Below are 18,354 nucleotides of genomic sequence, written 5' to 3' on the forward strand. Positions count from 1 at the left end.
CTTGAAGTTCGTTGACAACACCGTAGTGTTGGGACGTATCACTGGCGGGGATGAAGCAACCTACAGGAGGGAGGTGGCCAGTCTTGTAACATGGAGTGAGAACAACGACCTTACCCTCAACACGGACAAGACAAAGGAGATGATAGTGGATATGAGTAAAAAGAAGAGCACTCATCAGCCAATGTTTATCTAAGAGCTTGAAGTAGAGAGGGTGAGTAGTTTTAAGTATCTGGGGGTCCACATCAGTAAGGATCTCACCTGGACACTTAATACCACCCAGCTGGTCAAGAAGCGACAACAGCGGCTGTACTTCCTTAGGAGACTGAGGAAGTTTGGTATGTCGACTAAGATCTTCCATAACTTTTACAGCTTTGTTGTGGAAAACGTCTTGACAAGCTGAATTACCGTGTGGTATGGAAACACTACTGTAAGGGACCGCAAACGTCTGCAGAGAATTGTGAAGACTGCAGAGAAGATCATCAAGACTCCACTGCCTTCTCTGCAGGCCATTTACCATCGTATAGTCTACAGGAGAGCTTTCTCTATCATTAAGGATCCTACCCACCCCCAGCATGGACTGTTCACTCTTCTACCCTCGGGACAGAGGTATAGAAGTGTGAAATGCAGGACTTCCAGACTTAAGAACTCATTCTACCCCTCAGCTATCAGACTTTTAAACAGATAGCCAGTGGTCATAGATTAGTCTCATCTCATAGTAAAACATTTGGAAAAATTGTTGCAACAATTGCACATCTGTTATTATCGTTGCTATTTATCAAGGAGAGGCACTAAAACTGCACTTTAAAGTATTATTGTATTGCACAGTCAGTATTGCACGTTTGCATATATAGATTTACTATATTTAATTCTACTATATTCAAAGTCTAATTCTTATTCTATAGCATTTTTTATTTTTTGTTTGTTTGTGTGTATGTGTGTGTGTGTGTGTTTGTTTGTTTCTTTTTTTAAGCACTTTGCACTAGTCCTGGCATTCATTGTGGACAGGAAAAAAAGAATTTTACTGTACAGGGAAAACGTCTCAGGTTACGGCTGTAACCTATGTTTCCTGAGAACAGGGAACGAGACAATACCTCATCGACGCTATGGGGAATGCCTCAGGCGTGACAGGTGTCTGAAATCACTATCAAATCACGTCAATCACATTGACCGGCGACAGCCCGTGAATCATTAGCGTGAATAATTAACGTGCGACCTGCAAGTATATAAGGGCGCCTTGCAAACATGACAAATCACCTTATCGTCTTAAGGGACTGTACGGCAGGCAAGCCCAGAGGCATGGCAGGGAGACGTATTGTCTCGTTCCCTGTTCTCAGGGAACATAGGTCACAGTCGTAACCGGAGACGTTCCCTTTCGAAGGGAACTCAACAATACGTCATCGACGTAATACCCACTCCACCATGCTGAGGAGAGTCATTTCCCAAGGGCAGTGACAACTGTCAAAACCAGCAACTTCAAATGAAACGCTAGAACCACTCACCCTCAGGTCACACTGGGCTGTCAGTGACAGCATTCCCTACGGTCATAGCCCAAGCTAATGCCTCAGAGGAAAAACCTTCATAAACATGGTTAAATGAAAGGTCTACCTGGACCGGCTCCGGGCCTGGATCCACAGCTTCCAATCAGAAGGGGTCCCTTCTAGGGAATGTGGCTAGGGAACCCGAAGGAACCCCAGCCAATCACTATTCAGGGGAACGTACTCACCCCGAAAAGCCACCAGGACGGCCTGACCTGGTGTCAGAACATAGACACTTAGTCTGGCCACTTCCTGTCTGTCTGAAGACAGAGCCTCTGGACAAATGCCAAAAGAAAGGCATCCAACCCGAGGGACTGCGAAGCAGGCAGTGAACCACTCGGCCGGATCTCAAAGACGGGATATCCCGGAGAGTATCACTCAGCATAGTGCTTTCCACCCCTTGCTAGTGAGGGGAGTTTCTCTACTCGATCCACTGAGGAGGCCTGTGAAGGCCTAAGGGCTGATCTAACTGGGAGGCCTCACGAGAGGCCTACGACCACCTGACCAGGCTCAGGAGGCCACATGCTCATTGTGACCCTCGGTGAAGGGAGCACAAGGTCCACCTGGTAGGCAAACCAGGCTGTAGGCAGGAAAGGTTCTGGGAGGGAACCCGTAGCAGAGAATGAACACTTTAGAGAGCCAGGGCGCAAGCTCGCCTCCAGCAGCTGCCTACTAAGGCTAGCTGAGACTGATAGCAAGAGGCCACTAGCTTCATAAACCCAGCACCATAGGGAACCATTCACAGGGAGGCCTGGAGAGGCCTACAACCTGATAACCACAGTATGCAGGGAACTTCAGGGAGGCCCGGTGAGGCCTATTACCTGACCGTACTCACTCAAGGAGGCCTGGAGGAGCCTACTACCCGATAACCACAATCTGTGGGAACTCACCTTCAGGGAGGCCTGGTGAGACCTACTACCTGATCGTACTCACTCAAGGAGGCCTGGAGGAGCCTACTACCTGATAAATCACAGCATGTGGGAACACCCCTTCAGGGAGGCCCAGAGAAGCCTACTACCTGATAGCCAACGTAAATAGGAACTCACCTTCAGGGAGGCCTGGTGAGGCCTACTACCTGACAGCCAAAATATTTGGAAACTCACATTCAGGGAGGCCCAGAGGCCTACTACCTGACAACCACAATATTTGGGAGCTCACATTCAGGTAGGCCCAGAGAGGCTTACTACCTGATAGCCAACGTAAGTGGGAATTCGAGCAGTAGCTCAGCGAGGTGAGTGAAGCCTATACTGGCGTCCTAAATCCGTAGGCCAGTTCTGCACGGCAGGGTCGGGCAGGAAACCCAGTCTTCTTCGTGAAGCGAAAGACGGCCTAACCCTGCTCAATGAAGACATGTATACCACGGAGACCTGTTTTGCGGCCTACCATGTCCTTATAAACTATCCTCTGCACCACACTGCATTACTCTAGTCACCCCAGAATGCAGAGAAGGGGGCGGGCCTTGGCCTAACTACTCCCATGGGAGGAGGCATTTATACAGGGATGCTAGAAACCTACATTCACAAAGTTAAGGGTCAGAGGAAGAAATGCTATTTTTAGCAGAGCGCCTCTATTATCCCTGGCACAGCCTAGGCCAGCTACAGAGGTGGCACTGGTGAGGGCTAACCTGCAAGCATAGATCTCTCTGAGGGCTCGGAGGAGTCACAGCCTTACTAAAGAATATAGTCTGTATTATTCCATACAAAGGCCTGCAGAATCGCTCAGCCTGATGAAAACCCAAACAGAGCTCAAGGGCCGAAATACTCAGGAAGAAGTCAAACGGTCCCTTTGGGCCGGACATAAGACCTATCTGAAGCTCTAGCGTCAGTCAACACTCTAAGTAAAAAATTCTAATAGAGAGAGACCAACTACTCTACCCTGAGGTGGCTAAAATCCCGAAGGCTAACATAGTTAGCCACCTTCAGGGCCCTAATAATCCAGGAAACTTCTCTTACCTTATTACTTGACATGACCCCATAGCTCTATACAGAGAACGAGGTCTGTAGATTGATGCATTTCGGAATTTTAATTCACACAAAAAATTACTCTTAAAAAGACCAGTCAGCTCACCTGCGGCGTGCGGAGTGAAGACTCGCCAGATAGTTCTTTATGAAACTGGGGTCCACCACTTTACATGCCTTAAAGAGACGTTTCCACTAACCAAGCCTAGGCTGGCCATTGGAACATCGTTCTTATCATAGGCCCAGCCCCAGGCCTGATGTAATGAGCGTCTGGGGAGTCAGAAGAGAGGAGAGGGCTGTGATTTCTTTGTTAATGAAGCCCTCCGGGGAGATTATCCATCAGCGACGCTGTGTAGGGAAGCACCAGCCTGAACCGCTGCCGTGTATGCTCTGCCATTCAAATGCGCGGTTGTCTTTAGCGGTTTGGATGGCAGGGTTATCGCGAGCGGTCTCTCCTCTAGCGCGTTGCCATGGCAGCTACAGCCTGTTGGTGGCGCGCTCCACAGAATCCACCAGCTCTGCATACACGGGGCAGGGTGGCTGAGAGGGTTCAGGATCTACCTGATTATAAACCTCCTCAGCCATCTCCTGCTCGTCCTGAAGAGCAGCAACTGCAGGAAACCGTCAGTGAAAAATCCTCATCATCGACCTGCAGTTCGTCCTCGTCAGCCGTCGAATCATCTGAGAGGTTTACAGCCCTCTCAAGATGATTGACGAGCTCTATCTGGAAGCCCATGATACAAGTCGCCGCTCTGCCTCGGCACGAGCGGGACCACGAGGACCAGACGTTGAACCCCCTTCACTCGAGAAGAGGGCAAGACGAGAGTGGAGCGTTTTAAGAGAAAAACGCTCACAGTTCGCACAGACGGTTCCCTCGAGAACCTCCCGTGCGCGCTTTTCTCCCAGGCAGGAAAAGCACAACTTGTGTGCTGTACATTTCATTTTCTTACCGTTTCATTGAGTAGCGTTTTCAAACAGACAGTCCCTGAAGACGATGAGATGATTTGTCATTTTTGCAAGGCGCCTTTATATACTTGCAGGTCGCATGTTAATCATTCACACTAATGATTCACGGGCTGTCGCCAATCAATGTGATTGACGTGATTTAAAAGTGATTTCAGACACCTGTCACACCTGAGGCGTTCCCCATAGCGTCGATGATGTATTGTTGAGTTCCCTTCGAAAGGGAACTTGTTTTTCCTCACTGTGCATATGACAATAAACGCTTTGACCTTGACCTTGATAAATGCACAATACTTTTCTTATAAGTACTGCTGGGACAAGCATAATGTTAACTTCCGACGCTATTTTCAGTTTTGTAATATTAATGTGCATTAGATCATCAGTTTTAACTCAAATGTTTTATATGCTAAGATAAGTGAAGCATTCAATTCAAATTATTTCCAACAAACTGCTATGGTGTGCTAGAGCATTTTGAAAAACGGGCATACATAAAAACATGATTTCCATAATATCAACTATTGAAGATTGGATTAGGAAGGGGCTCATCTTCATCCTCCTTGTGACAGCCAGAATTAGGGGCAAGTGGTGAAGAGATTTATTAATCAAAGGACATTCAGAGACCATTATTCTGGAGACAAGAGACAGAGCTGACGAAAGAGATTACAACACTGAGAACAGTCTGATGGCAAATGCCTGCTTATTCCCAGAAATCATCCGATTCCTGACAGCCTTGACTCATAAAAACATTGTCTTCATTAAACTTCATTTCACAATGATAGACAGTTATTCTATAGAATTACATGCCATTAACCTTTAAACATTTATCATTAATTATGGTAGCACTTGCTGACAGAAGACAAATTAATAAATGAATATGCCTTCATTATTTATATCCAAATAATATTCAAATGTTATCTATTCTTGACATACAAACACACCAGTCACACAGTCAGAACACAGTCTGTACAACTACAATCTGACAGATGCTTCTGGAGTTTCCAGTTACGAACAAGATTACAAAACAAGCCCTCGGATACTGCCCACTTTACTTAATTCCTCTTCTGATTGGTTAACCATGACAGCAGACAAATATTTCTAAATGATCACACTTGACCAGTCATCCAGGAAACCTGTTTACTACATTGCTGGGCCCCTGTTTTGTCTTTCTACTGTCTCATCAATGAGCTAATATAATAATTTCTATAAAAATACTTTTTCATAGTCACAATTTTGACTATGGCTGCATCTGAATCACTTCTTCTGCATCAGCCTACTTCTTCCGGTGAGATTCTGAAGTGTACATACAATGGATGCTTTACTATCCCATGAGGCCACGGGAGAGGATTTGTGAAAGGCAGTGAAGCGACACAACTGATGCTTGTCTGTCATATGATAATAACAGCAGGGCGAATGTTGTATGTCTAGATTACTTTCATACTACACACGTTCATACTACATAGAACATAATTCTTTAGCAGTCGTGAATTAAGTACTTTTTCAATATAATTACCTACTCAAGACAGAATGCGATTTTGTAGCAGACATTTTTTCACTCTACTCAAGCCGAGAACTAAAGTCTGATACCATAATTTTTAAGCAGCCAAAATTAAAGTGGAGCATAAGGGGCAACCATTGATGAGTACAGTAGGTACCGATTTTTTTTGACCATTTATAATTCAGTTAAAAATTAAGAAACGCTGAACATTCATAAAGTGGACTGGAAATGACAGGTATTATAGTTACAAATTGGATGGAAAAATGGAAACAAAAATGCTAGAAAATAATCATTATAATATTTTACAGTCAAGGAAAATGTAAAATCAGTATCCAGCATATTTTAAAACCCGTTGCTTTTTATGCCTAAATTCAGGACATTTCAATAAAGCAGTCAGAACTGAGACTCTATAAATGTGTTCAAGGTAGCCCAGCCTCTCAATAGAAATACACCAATCGTTAAATGGCACTGCGTCATTGCTCAAGGTTTGTCTTCGTACGCCTCCTCATCATATAAAAGCGTCTGGACTTTTCGCTTTCACAGACCTGTGAGAGTAAGTTTAGAGCAGTGGCCACTGGCCAGCTATGTCACCTGCTTTACGCATAGCTCTTCAAATGTACAAATGTGAAACACTAGGAACGCGGTATTAATTTGGCATTCGTTTTTATTATGTGTTGATATTTAACGACTACCATGGAGGTTAATACTACGCTACCAGGGCGCAACTTGGGCATCTTAACGCAGAAACTTCTCTCTTCGGTGAACAGGTCTCAGCCATTTCTGGACAATGAAACGGAGCACGTCTCCGAAGAGGATTTGGACGTGAATACAGACATCTATTCTAAAGTTTTCGTCACTGTGATTTATGTGATATTGTTTTTAATCGGGTGTTTGGGTAACTCGATCACCCTTTACACACTTCTCACGAAAAAATCCCTCCAAAACCTCCAGAGTACGGTGCACTATCACCTGGCGAGTCTGGCCATATCCGACCTGCTCATCTTGATCCTCTGCATGCCCATCGAGTTATACAACTTCATCTGGGTTCATCACCCGTGGGCTTTTGGGGAGGCTGTTTGTAAAGGGTACTACTTTCTGCGGGACGGCTGCTCGTATGCGACGGCATTCAATATCGCCAGCCTGAGCGTGGAGCGCTTCATGGCCATCTGCCACCCGTTCAAGGCGAAGAGCATTATGTCGCGGAGCCGCACCAAGAAACTCATCAGCGCCATGTGGATCGCGTCTTTCCTCCTGGCTACTCCGATGCTTTTCACCATGGGACAGCGACTGATGAAGGATGAATTTATATGCACCACAATCGTGTCCTCGATAACTGCTAAAACCGTTCTACAGGTGAGCGCGCACAGCTCTCTTTCCTTGCGTGGATTAAATTTAATGTCATTGAGTGGATTATTCCTTATATATTTCTGTATTGATTTGGTTATAGTTTGTATTGCCTTTATTTTTTTCTCATAATAGCTACTACAAGCAAAATTGTCTTATCATAAGGAACAACCTGTTGCATAGCGTCGCTGGTTAATTCCTAATCATTTTTAAAGGAAAATTGTCAACATCCAACACGAATTTCAACATTGTAAAAAGTGTGTGCTTAGTTTTTCTTTTCTTTTTTTCTTTTCTTTTTTGCTAATAAAAAAATACTCAGAACTTTTGATAAATAATGCCGTTCCACATGGGGGGAAATACTCCATTCATAGCCTATCAGTTTTCAAAAAATATATAAAAATCTTGATTTATTCTTTATTAAAAAGAGGGTCGCGCCATCATGAGCAAGATCACTGACCAGCAGCATCACCGACTACTGATACAAATAGTAATGATGAAAATTATAGTCGCTTTTACTTTATATATAGTGCTTTCAGACAGGCATCAATGCAATATACTGCACAAAGAATGGTATCACTTTATTTCGATGGTCCACTTTAAACGAACAGGTTCAATATCCAACACGAATTTCCACTAGAAACATTAAGCTGATTTAACTAGTTATGGCAGTTCAATATTGTAAAAAGTTTGCAATCAGATTTTGTTTTTTGTTTTTTTGTAATAAATAAGCAATAGGCTCACGTGAGATGAAGACTCCACTCATATCAGTTTAAAAAAAATACTAACAATACAAATATTGTTTTATTCTTTATGGAGCAGGTTGCTCCATCATTGGCCACATCACGTGACCAGCAGCATCACAGCTACTAAAAAAAGGATGATGATAATAATAATAACTTTTACTTTATATATTGCTTTCTATGGAAGCTTATTTCTGCCACAGAATAAACAAATAAAAAGGTAATTGTGACTTTTTATCTCACAATTCTGAGAAAAAAAGTAACTCGTAATTGCTAGTTTATATCACGTAATTCTGAGAAAAAAAATCTGAATTGTGTGATGTAAATTTGCAATTGCGAGAAAAAAGTCTGAATTGTGAGATAGAAAGTGGGCAATTACCTTTTTTATTTTTATTCTGTGGTGGAAACAAGCTTCCAGACAGGTATCAAGGTAATTTACTGTACAAAGCATTATATAACTTTATTTTGAAAGTCCACAGACATTCTCCTAACTTTAGGTAACTGAATAATGACGTCAACCCGACATCGGGTCATTTCCAACCAAAATGCAACCTCTGCAACCAATGTCATCCCGACTGACGTTACTACTTTCTACTCAAGGACCTTGAATGAAATGTAGTGGAGTAAAAAGTATGATATTTGTCTTTCAAATGTAGTGAAGTTAAAGTAAAAAGTTTCAAAAAGTACAGATACTCAAAAATTGTACTTAAGTACAGTACTCAACAGTCTACTAATACTCTAATGAGAGTTAGTTGACATGTAGTTGCAAAGTTATAGGTAGTAGAATGTCTAAAGTGGATCGTCGAAATAAAGTGTAACCCAAAGGGTTAACAAAGCATAACAAACAGATACTTTAAATCGAATATGTGTGAGATGAAAATAAAATGTTCTAACAAGCAGTCAAACATAAAATTTGACTCCCAAGTTGACAAAATGTCAGTAAGTCGAAACATGTTGATTCACTATCACCAGTCCAAACAGAATGAGTGGAAAAATAAAAAAATTCTAAACAAGCAGTCCTGACGTCCAAAACCCCTGGAAAAAAATAAATAAAAATAAAACAGGCAAACATAAACAAAAACTTATCAAGCACACTTTTAAAATGCGTTAATTTTAACTTAAGTAGCTATTTCTTCGATCTGATCCTAAAAAAGTAACTTTAGCTGGTTTAAACTAATGCAGTAGATTAATTCAGTTGAATTGAAAACATTTTGCTGTGTATTTTATTCTAAACCACAAGAGCAGTGGGTATATTAATTAATATGTATTATGCCCCTTTGATTTTGTTGGATTTGCAAATTAAATGTTAATGTCTTCATTAGTCAAACACATTAAAATGAGGAGCAGCAGGGTCTGTATTGCTTCTGTTGTGAGCACTGATGGTCATGAAAGTCAAAATAAATCAGTGATTCTAATGAAATTAACTACTCAGTTTCTTGAAAATACAAGCCTACAACCAATATGACTCTTAAGGGATTTTTTGTATATTAGTTTAAGTAACAAGTGCCAGGATTTGCTTCAAAATAAGGATTTCTATCTTACGAAAATGGAATGCACTTGACCGTTCCCTAAAGTAAATCCTAATTGCCTGAAAATTGAGATTTATGCTTTGATTCTTGGAAAACTGTTCTTGTAGACCTTAAACTTGTGCCTGCCTTATTCTTTTCTATTACACCAGTGAATCTAATTTAGTCTGGAACACAATCCATTTACAAGGACAGGAGGTCTCCTGCTTGTAAAACTCAGCTTTCCATCTTTCTACATTTGAAACAACAACAACAACAACAACAACAACAACAACAACAACAACAACAACAACAACAACAACAACAACAGAGTGAGACTGAATAGAGAACACCTGGGGAGTAGCATAAGAGGCAAAATAATGTATTAAAATTATCCTTAATTTTAAATGGCATAATATTACAGCAAATATGAAATGCCTGTGGATAATTGGAACTCATAGGATGGCGGAAACAGTCAGTGAGTCACAATCTGAATCAGACGGCAAAAAAATAAAGAGAAAAGTAGAACATGAATGCACACCGAAACAGAGGCAAAGCTGCAAAAAAGCTGGAAAGTGAGAGAGAATAAAGTGCGTATGAATACGAGATGAATTGGTTCTGACAAATTCCATCAGTCGGTGCTGAGTGTGTGTATCATCCTGAGATTTTCCAGTCAAAAGAAAGATAGTTGCAATAGCAGCTTATTGCTACAGGACAAACGGTTTATCATGTTTCAGTCTTGGCAAATTGGTTACCACAGAAAACCCCTAGATGTCCTCTTTCATATACAGAAGGTTTCACAATGTACAATGAAATACCTACCATCCAGTATACACTGCTATAGCAATACCTGAAATTCTAGTGCTCCGTGGGAAACAAAATGATTGCAGAAAGAAAACATAAATGGTCTTTTATTGCTTTTTGTGATGTGATACAACCTTGCCACATAAAGTGTAAACATAAATATGTATTTTACTGCATCTTTCGGTTCAGTAATGTTTTCTTGAATAAGAGCATGGTGCCTTTCTACTGGTTCATCCCCTTCTGTTTGTTATTCTGATCTTTCTATTGCACAGTCTACACCTGAAAATAATCCAGAACCTCACTTGAAATTATGTGTATAGAAATATACAAGTAAAGTGAGACTGGCATATATATAGCAGCAGACAGTGTATGATGTTGGCGAGGATAACTGGCGGATAGTAGATATTGGACTGGCACTTTGTTCTGGCAGGTGTTTAGAGCTCTTCTAACCATGAAAAAAGGTAGAGATGGACTGATTTTACATATGATTGTATTCTTTTGTTCTGCTTTCTGGTCAGAGATCATTATTCTATTGAGAGCCCATAGTGTTTACGAGTAAGAAATAAAAAAAAACAAATGTAGTGTTATTAAAATAGAATACTATCTATTTTTTCTTGCAACCCTGCTGAAATATACATCATAAACCAGCATGTTGGTCCAAGGTGGTTTATACTAGTATAGTGCTGGTATAGCTGGTGGACCAACATGCTGTTCTCAAGCAAAACTGCTGGATTTTTCAGCAGGAAACCCTTGCAATGTTCCCTTTATCTTGCTCAGTTGTAAGAAAGCCTCCTCTGTAAAATATTTAATGTTATTTAAATATGATTTATTTGAGACTAATAATGAATGTAATTGTCAGCTGCAACTGTCTCAACAAAAATAATATCAAAACTAGCCCAGACTGCCAACACAAACATATATATTTGCGCTTAAGCACAACCGGAAATAAATGTAAGATGACACGTGTCAGTGAGCTCTGGAATCAGCAAAGATAGAGATGACGTGATGTCTCTGTTCACAGTGTACTGACGAGTATATCTGCTGTTGAGAGAGAGAGACAGACGGTTGTGTAAGATGGGGGCTTTGGTGCATTTTTTAAAATTGTTTTAGTGTATGCTTCCCAGGCAAGTGTAGGTCAGTACAAATACACTTTGTAAATAACTGTTTCCTCTGCACAACAGTTCATTCATGAAGCTATAATTACATGTTGTGAAGCATCTGTGTCCCTCATATAGATCTGCCGTGCCAGGGATTTTTACTGTCAGCCAGGAAAACACAGCAAGGGAGTTTAGCAGCATGTGTGCTTGAGAGCTGTAAACCACAATGCTCAATAATTTAAAATAATAATTTATTGGTTTGAGTAAACTTAAATTAAACAAATTAGTTCAAATTAACTTTTATGGGTATTTGAACTTTCTTTTTCTTTTGAGTATTTGTGAGTATTGAAATTTTTAGTAATCTGAATTATTTAATTGTTTTGAGTTTTATGAAATTGTTTCTTTTAATTTAGACAAACTTAAATTTAACTGAAACTGGGCTGGGATTTCTATATCCCAGCATGCTTTGCCATGACACTCGAAAGGGAGGGTAGCCTAAATTCTAAAATTAAGTGCTATATATTTTTGAGCAAGATTAATGTTGAGTGAGAGATTTAGTAGTGTTTAATGTTTTGCTGTAATGATGGGTTTTTTGGGGGGTTACCATCATAGCCACGAGTGAGCATTAGCTTAGTTTGAAAACAGATATATGTTTACTCATTCAGTAATTATTATGCCATGCTATGTTAATGCTACCAAAGCATTGTGCTACCAATTAGCTAGTTTAAACTAGCCAAGTTTCCGGATTACATGGTATTTTTAAGTTAAATGTATGAATTAGCTTACTCAAATATTTCAAGTTAAGAGCAAGTAAAATGTATGAGTACAAAATAAAAATCTACCAGTCCTGCTATTTCTTAACTTAAAATATAATACAACTGATTACCTCATAATTTTAGAGTTTTGTCAATTTTTGTCAAGTGAATTTGTGGTGGGAGCGAAAGCGACACAATACACTATACTTTCAGTGAACCTGTAAAATGTCAGTCAGTTGCATTTTTAGTTAATTTTCAGTGGCCTTGAGTGGCAAGGTATGCTGCTACTTTTGACCAACATCCTATCCAAAGTGTGAATTACACAGTCCAAGTACTTCAAAACAATCAACTCTTTACTCCAGACACCTTCACAGACGTCAGGGCAATAGATACTGACAGGCAGAGAGATGTCTGGCAGATAAAAGAAACCTCAGCCAAGATTTTGAGGAGAAGAGTGGAGGAGAGATGGAATTGAGGCCAAAAGAAAGAAGAGAAATTATAACTTTCAGACAGTAAATAATATGACAAGTGTTGAAAGTTTAATATTTTTCTTACCTTACGGTGGCACTAGTCCTGAATGTTTTTAAAGGCCTGAAAGCTTGTCTTTTTCATGCCTCCTCATTTTTGTCACAATTAAAGTTACCCAGAGCCACAGTACTGCTCTATAAACCAGATATAGTGTTGCAAGTCACATTTTTGACTATACTATATAGTCTTGTAAATATTGTTAATCCTGCCATGCAAGCTTGTTTAAAATGTGGCTCAGCATTTGGTTTACCTCAACACTAAAGAAATTAGAGGAAACTGTATTGACTTTGTTCCATCCAGATGTAGCAAGAAGAACCAAATAATTCACAGACGTAATCATTCACAGCGTGCTTGAGAAATGCTACAATTTTAAAACTCATTAAGATATTATGCCATGAGCGATGACAAAAATAGCACAGCCTGAATGACAGCAGCACAAAAAGTCATTTCAGAGGAGGAGTTGAGAAGTTATTATATTATAATGCAAAATTACAAAGACAAAGTTTTTCTTTGAAGCAATGTACTGTTCAATCCAATAAGACCAGAAACATGTCAGAAGACAGTAAACTTGTTGAACATGTTTTCAGTCACTTTAATGTAAAATTGCCCTATTTTAAATGCAGAGACACTGGCTCATTTGTGACATTAAATGTGGATTTGATAAGAGAGAAAATTAAGATTATGAGAAGAACATTGCATAAGAGACAAAAGACTACAAATAAGCAAACAGTGTGCCGTTAGTAACCATAGAAACCTCACTAATCCAGCCTCAGCTTTAACACACACAATGGACATGCTGCTATCTGAAGCAAACAAATATGAATTAGCATTGCTCATAACACTTAAGGACCACACGTGCAGGTTGCAGCTACACACCACTGGCCAAAGATTTAGCTAATTACTTCATTAGAGCCTCTAAGGGTCATTAATTGGTTAAATCAAACATTGCACGACTTGAACAAATGTGTACAAGGCACAAAGAGCTCATTTGAACTCCAACCTATTACATTGCTACAACTGTGCAACTGTGTTTTATTAACACACACCACTGTGCATGTTGCTCCATTAGTCTATTCATCACCTGTTTCATAAGAACCTCTCCTCTCTCTCTGTTGTATTTTCCATTTGTGGGGTTTTCAGTTTGATGATGTCGCCTATTGGGACCAGACTGTGTTGACTGAGGTATATCTTGGAAATCTATTGATGGTAAAAACAAAAATAAACTGGCAGCTGATCAGAATATTAATCTAACAAACAAGGGAGGAAAAACATTCCAGAAAAATTATAGTATTAGTCAATGGATAAGCTGCATTGACTAGCTAGTTGTAATTTTGTGGATGTAGTTAGCTGAATTTGAATAAATTGTTGCCTAATAATCTCTCTCAAAGCTTGTGTAATCAATTCCACTGATTGTGGTCTCACAATTTTTTAAAAGAACGATATCAGTAAAGTTAACCTGCTCAATAAAATAAATGTTTAAAATGCAATATACTGATGACCACTGTTGTAGATTTTTCCCTAAAACTACTCTAACTTACACTTTGGCGAGTCTACAGTCGACTACAGCCTTTTACCTAAACTTCAGCGAGTCTACAGTCGACTACAGCGTCCGTCTAAAATCCTATACTCCAGCGAGTCTACAGTCGACTACAGCCAACACAAACAGACCCACCAGTGAACACTAAATACAACAGTTTTTATAATGTAACATGATACATCACCACAAGTTCTCAAACCCAGACATCTCAAAACAGAATCATCATGACTAACATATCACGCTCTCCATCTTCACGATTGGTTACATTGTCAAAGCAAGTCCCCCCATTCGGCGTCACCTTTTGTTAGTAACATCAGCAAAAATATCCTGTATCATCAAAAACATTGTGAGGGGTTAATATTTTAATCAATCATTTCACAATATAACGGTTAGTCCAATTTCAAAGTTCCTTTTGACATAAGTTATTTTAAGTCAAAAGGTAGGAGGTTAGTGTTTGTCTGCTACATCCTAGAAGAAAAAGGAAGTAAGCTCAATTTAGATTTATTGTTAGAATCAGTAATGGAAGTTTTTGTCATCTTCAGACATAGGACCAAAGGAAGTGTTAGAACTTATCACGAGATGTTAGTATAATTCATATGTTTATGTTTTGATGTTAAAGGGGTCATAATGGTACATGCACTTTTACAAGTTGATTGTACTGCAATGTGTGTTGGCAGTGCCTGTACACAACCATCATATAATGATAAAAATCCATCCAGTGTTTTTGTTTTAATCTCCTTATATGTATTCTCCTGTCTCAAATCGAGTATAAAGTTTTATTAACCTTTTACGATACATATTAATCTTTGCAAATCGCTTGCACGCTTCACGATGAATGCGGCTAATGTTTACACTCAGGGTATATCACGGCATGTTTTCTCTGTAACGTTACGACGTTCTCAATATAATTCATAATCCCACGTTTATAATGAACAACGTGTTATGGTTATTGTGTTATTAAAAACTATGTACGCAGGTGTTACAGTTAACGTGCTAACACTAAGTTACACCTGGATTACTTGTTACTGATTAAGAAGTAATGTAAAAAAAAAATAGTTATAACTGCATGAAGATGAATGGTAACACAATACCAGCACAATACTTTTTAGGCTACATCTTGCAAATGCATGCACACCATGGGTTGAGGATCCACCAAACCATAGCTTGCAGTGCATCAGTACCACTGTCATGGAGGATGTAAACTCAAGCACTGAAGTAACAACTGAGGTGGAACCAACAACAGGAGTGGAACTCACCCAACCTCCCAGACCTGCAGTCGAGAGGAGACTGCCAGGGCACAGATCGTATGTGAAGTGGCCTGGCGCCCAAAGTTGTGGGAAACAGTGAATACTGACCTTACCTTGATCCTCGAAAAACTTCGAGGCACAGTGGAGAAGAAGTTGGAAAGGATGGGGGATATCATTTATGAATATGGGGTAGAAAGTTTTGGAGTGCAAGAGGCAAAAGGCGGGAGAAAGGTTCCAACCCCACCAGTTTCCAGGAGGCAACAAGAACTCAAGCGCCTCGTTCAAGAAAGGAGACAGCTTACGAAACAGTGGAAGAAGGGCTCAGAGGTGGAAAAGGAGGGCATAGAGGCACTTCAGGCTGACATTAAAACCCGGTTGGCATCCCTCCGTAGAGCAGAGAACCTACGGAAACGCAGAAGGAAGAAAGAGCAAACTAGAACTCGATTCTATAAAGATCCCTTCAAGTTCCTTAAAAGTCTCTTCACGAAGGAAAAAAGTGGAGCTCTAAATACAACAAAGAAAGACCTAGAGGAGCACCTGAGAATAACAAACTTTGACTCAAAGCGACATGAACATCTGGCCATTCCATCAGATATCCCACCCATTGAACCCCCGGAACATCATATTGAGACCAGCCCACCGACATGGAAAGAGGTGGAAAGCATAGTTCGACGGGCAAGATCAGCATCAGCCCCGGGGCCAAATGGAGTCCTGTACAAAGTGTATAAGTCTGGTGCGTACCAGACGTCCTGAGGTTCCTCTGGAGGCTTATGAGAACGGCTTGGCAAAAGAAGATAATACCCAAAGTGAGGTTTAGGGCAGGCGGGGTCCTGATCCCTAAGGAGAAGGATGCAGTGAACATCAGCCAATTCCGACCAATTTCCTTACTGAATGCCGAGGGTAAAATCTTCTTTAGGGTCATTGCCCTAAATGACAAAAAGGGACCTCCATGTAGTTTTCCTCGACCTCGCCAAATGCATTTGGTTCTGTGCCCCATAAACTCCTGTGGATACTTCCAGGATCTGCAGTTCTCTTTCACCACCTCAGAGTTCACCACCTCATTGCAATGCCTGAATGTAGGTATAATGGCGGGATGTACAATTTCTCCGCTAGCATTTATAATGGCAACGGAGGTTATCATCAGATCCTCAAAATGGGTTGCTGGTGGACAGCGAGTCGACTCTGGCTTCCGTCTCCCTCCACTCAGAGCCTACATGGATGACATTACAACATTGACCACCACTGTTCCATGCACCAGGAGACTGCTCAGAAAACTCGAGGAGAACATCAGCTGGGCCCGTATGAAAATAAAACCATCTAAATCACGCAGCATCTCGATTGTGAAGGGAGTACTCTCTGACTTGAAATTCTTCATCGGAGATGACCAAATCCCAACAGTGTCTGAGCAGCCAGTAAAAAGCCTTGGAAGGTGGTATGATGCAAACCTGAAGGACAAAGACCAGGTGCAACAGTTGCGCAAAGACATCAGTAGTAGCCTACAGTCCATCGACAACACCCAGCTACCTGGAAAGTTAAAGGCCTGGTGTCTGCAGTTTGGTCTTCTACCCCGGATGTTGTGGCCCCTAGTAGTGTATGAGGTTCCAATCTCAATAGTTGAGAAGATGGAAAGAGGAGTCACAGGCTACTTAAAGAAGTGGCTCGGAGTTCCACGATGCCTTACCACCATAGGCCTCTATGGAGATGGTCTCCTCAAGCTGACCCTCACCAGTCTAACAGAGGAATTCAAGTGTGCAAAAACCAGGCTCCAGATGACACTGAATGAATCTCGAGACCCAGTGGTGAGTAACAACGCACCGACCTTGGCAACTGGTCGTAAATGGAGGCCAGGAAAAGCAGTCCAGGAGGCAACAACAGCCCTCAGACATGCTGATATTGTGGGTCATGTTCAGCAAGGGAGAGGAGGCCTTGGGTTAACAAGCCGTGCTGTTTGGAGTAAGGCCACTGCAACATAGCGGCGGCAGATGGTAGTGCAGGAAGTACGCCATCAGGAGGAGGCTGCAGGGTGGGCCAAGGCAGTCTCTCTTGCCAAACAGGGACAGTGGACTCGATGGGACAGTGTGGAGAAGAGGAAGATTAGCTGGAAGGATCTGTGGGCCATGGAAGTGAGGCGGTTGAGCTTTTCCATCAGAGCAACATATGACGTCCTTCCAACACCAGTTAATCTTCACCAATGGTATGGTGAAGATCCGGACTGTGCCCTCTGTTCCATGCCAGCCAACCTCAGGCATATTCTCACAGGGTGTAAAACAAGCCTCACCCAAGGGAGCTACACACAACCAAGTGTGGCGTCACAACCAAGTCCTAAAAAACCTTGCGTCCGCTCTGGAGGACAAGCGAGCTGCCACCAACTCCCTACCACCCCCAGCAGCATCACACCCCTTACGGACGACTTTTGTCCGTGAAGGTGCAGAACCACTGAAGAGCAGCTCTACACCATCAGAGCGAGAACAGCTGCACTTGGCCCGTGACTGGAAAATGCTAGCTGACATTGGTCGCCAACTTGTGTTCCCTCCGGAGATCGTAACCACCACCCTAAGACCTGACATGGTGCTCTGGTCCAGTTCACTCAAGAAGGTCTTCATTATTGAGCTCACAGTACCCTGGGAGGACTCAGTAGGTGAGGCTTGTGAGCGAAAACATCTGCGCTATGGCAATCTAGCTACCGAAGCACGGCATCGTGGTTGGAACACAGAAGTCCGACCAGTGGAGGTGGGCTGCAGAGGTTTTGTGGCAACATCTACAACCAGACTGCTTAAAGACGTGGGAATCAAGGGCCAGAGCCAGCGTTCGGCAATCAGAGCTGTATCGGAGGCAGCAGAAGGTAG

General features: G+C 41.5%; 1 protein-coding gene across 1 annotated transcript in view; it reads left to right on the forward strand.

Annotated features, from left to right (window-relative positions):
- The first annotated feature begins 6,490 nt into the window (after positions 1-6,490).
- The window catches only part of ntsr1 (neurotensin receptor 1 (high affinity)), a 42,984-nt gene continuing 31,120 nt past the window's right edge, over positions 6,491-18,354 (forward strand). The window contains exon 1 of the mRNA XM_077214284.1: positions 6,491-7,304. Coding sequence (XP_077070399.1) covers positions 6,645-7,304 — 660 coding nt within the window. The 5' untranslated portion in view covers positions 6,491-6,644. The remainder of the gene's footprint in view (positions 7,305-18,354) is intronic.

Source organism: Siphateles boraxobius, unplaced genomic scaffold, assembly GCF_051911475.1.
Source record: "Siphateles boraxobius isolate OS27281-9 unplaced genomic scaffold, OSU_SipBor_1 68, whole genome shotgun sequence".
Classification (NCBI taxonomy): domain Eukaryota; kingdom Metazoa; phylum Chordata; class Actinopteri; order Cypriniformes; family Leuciscidae; genus Siphateles; species Siphateles boraxobius.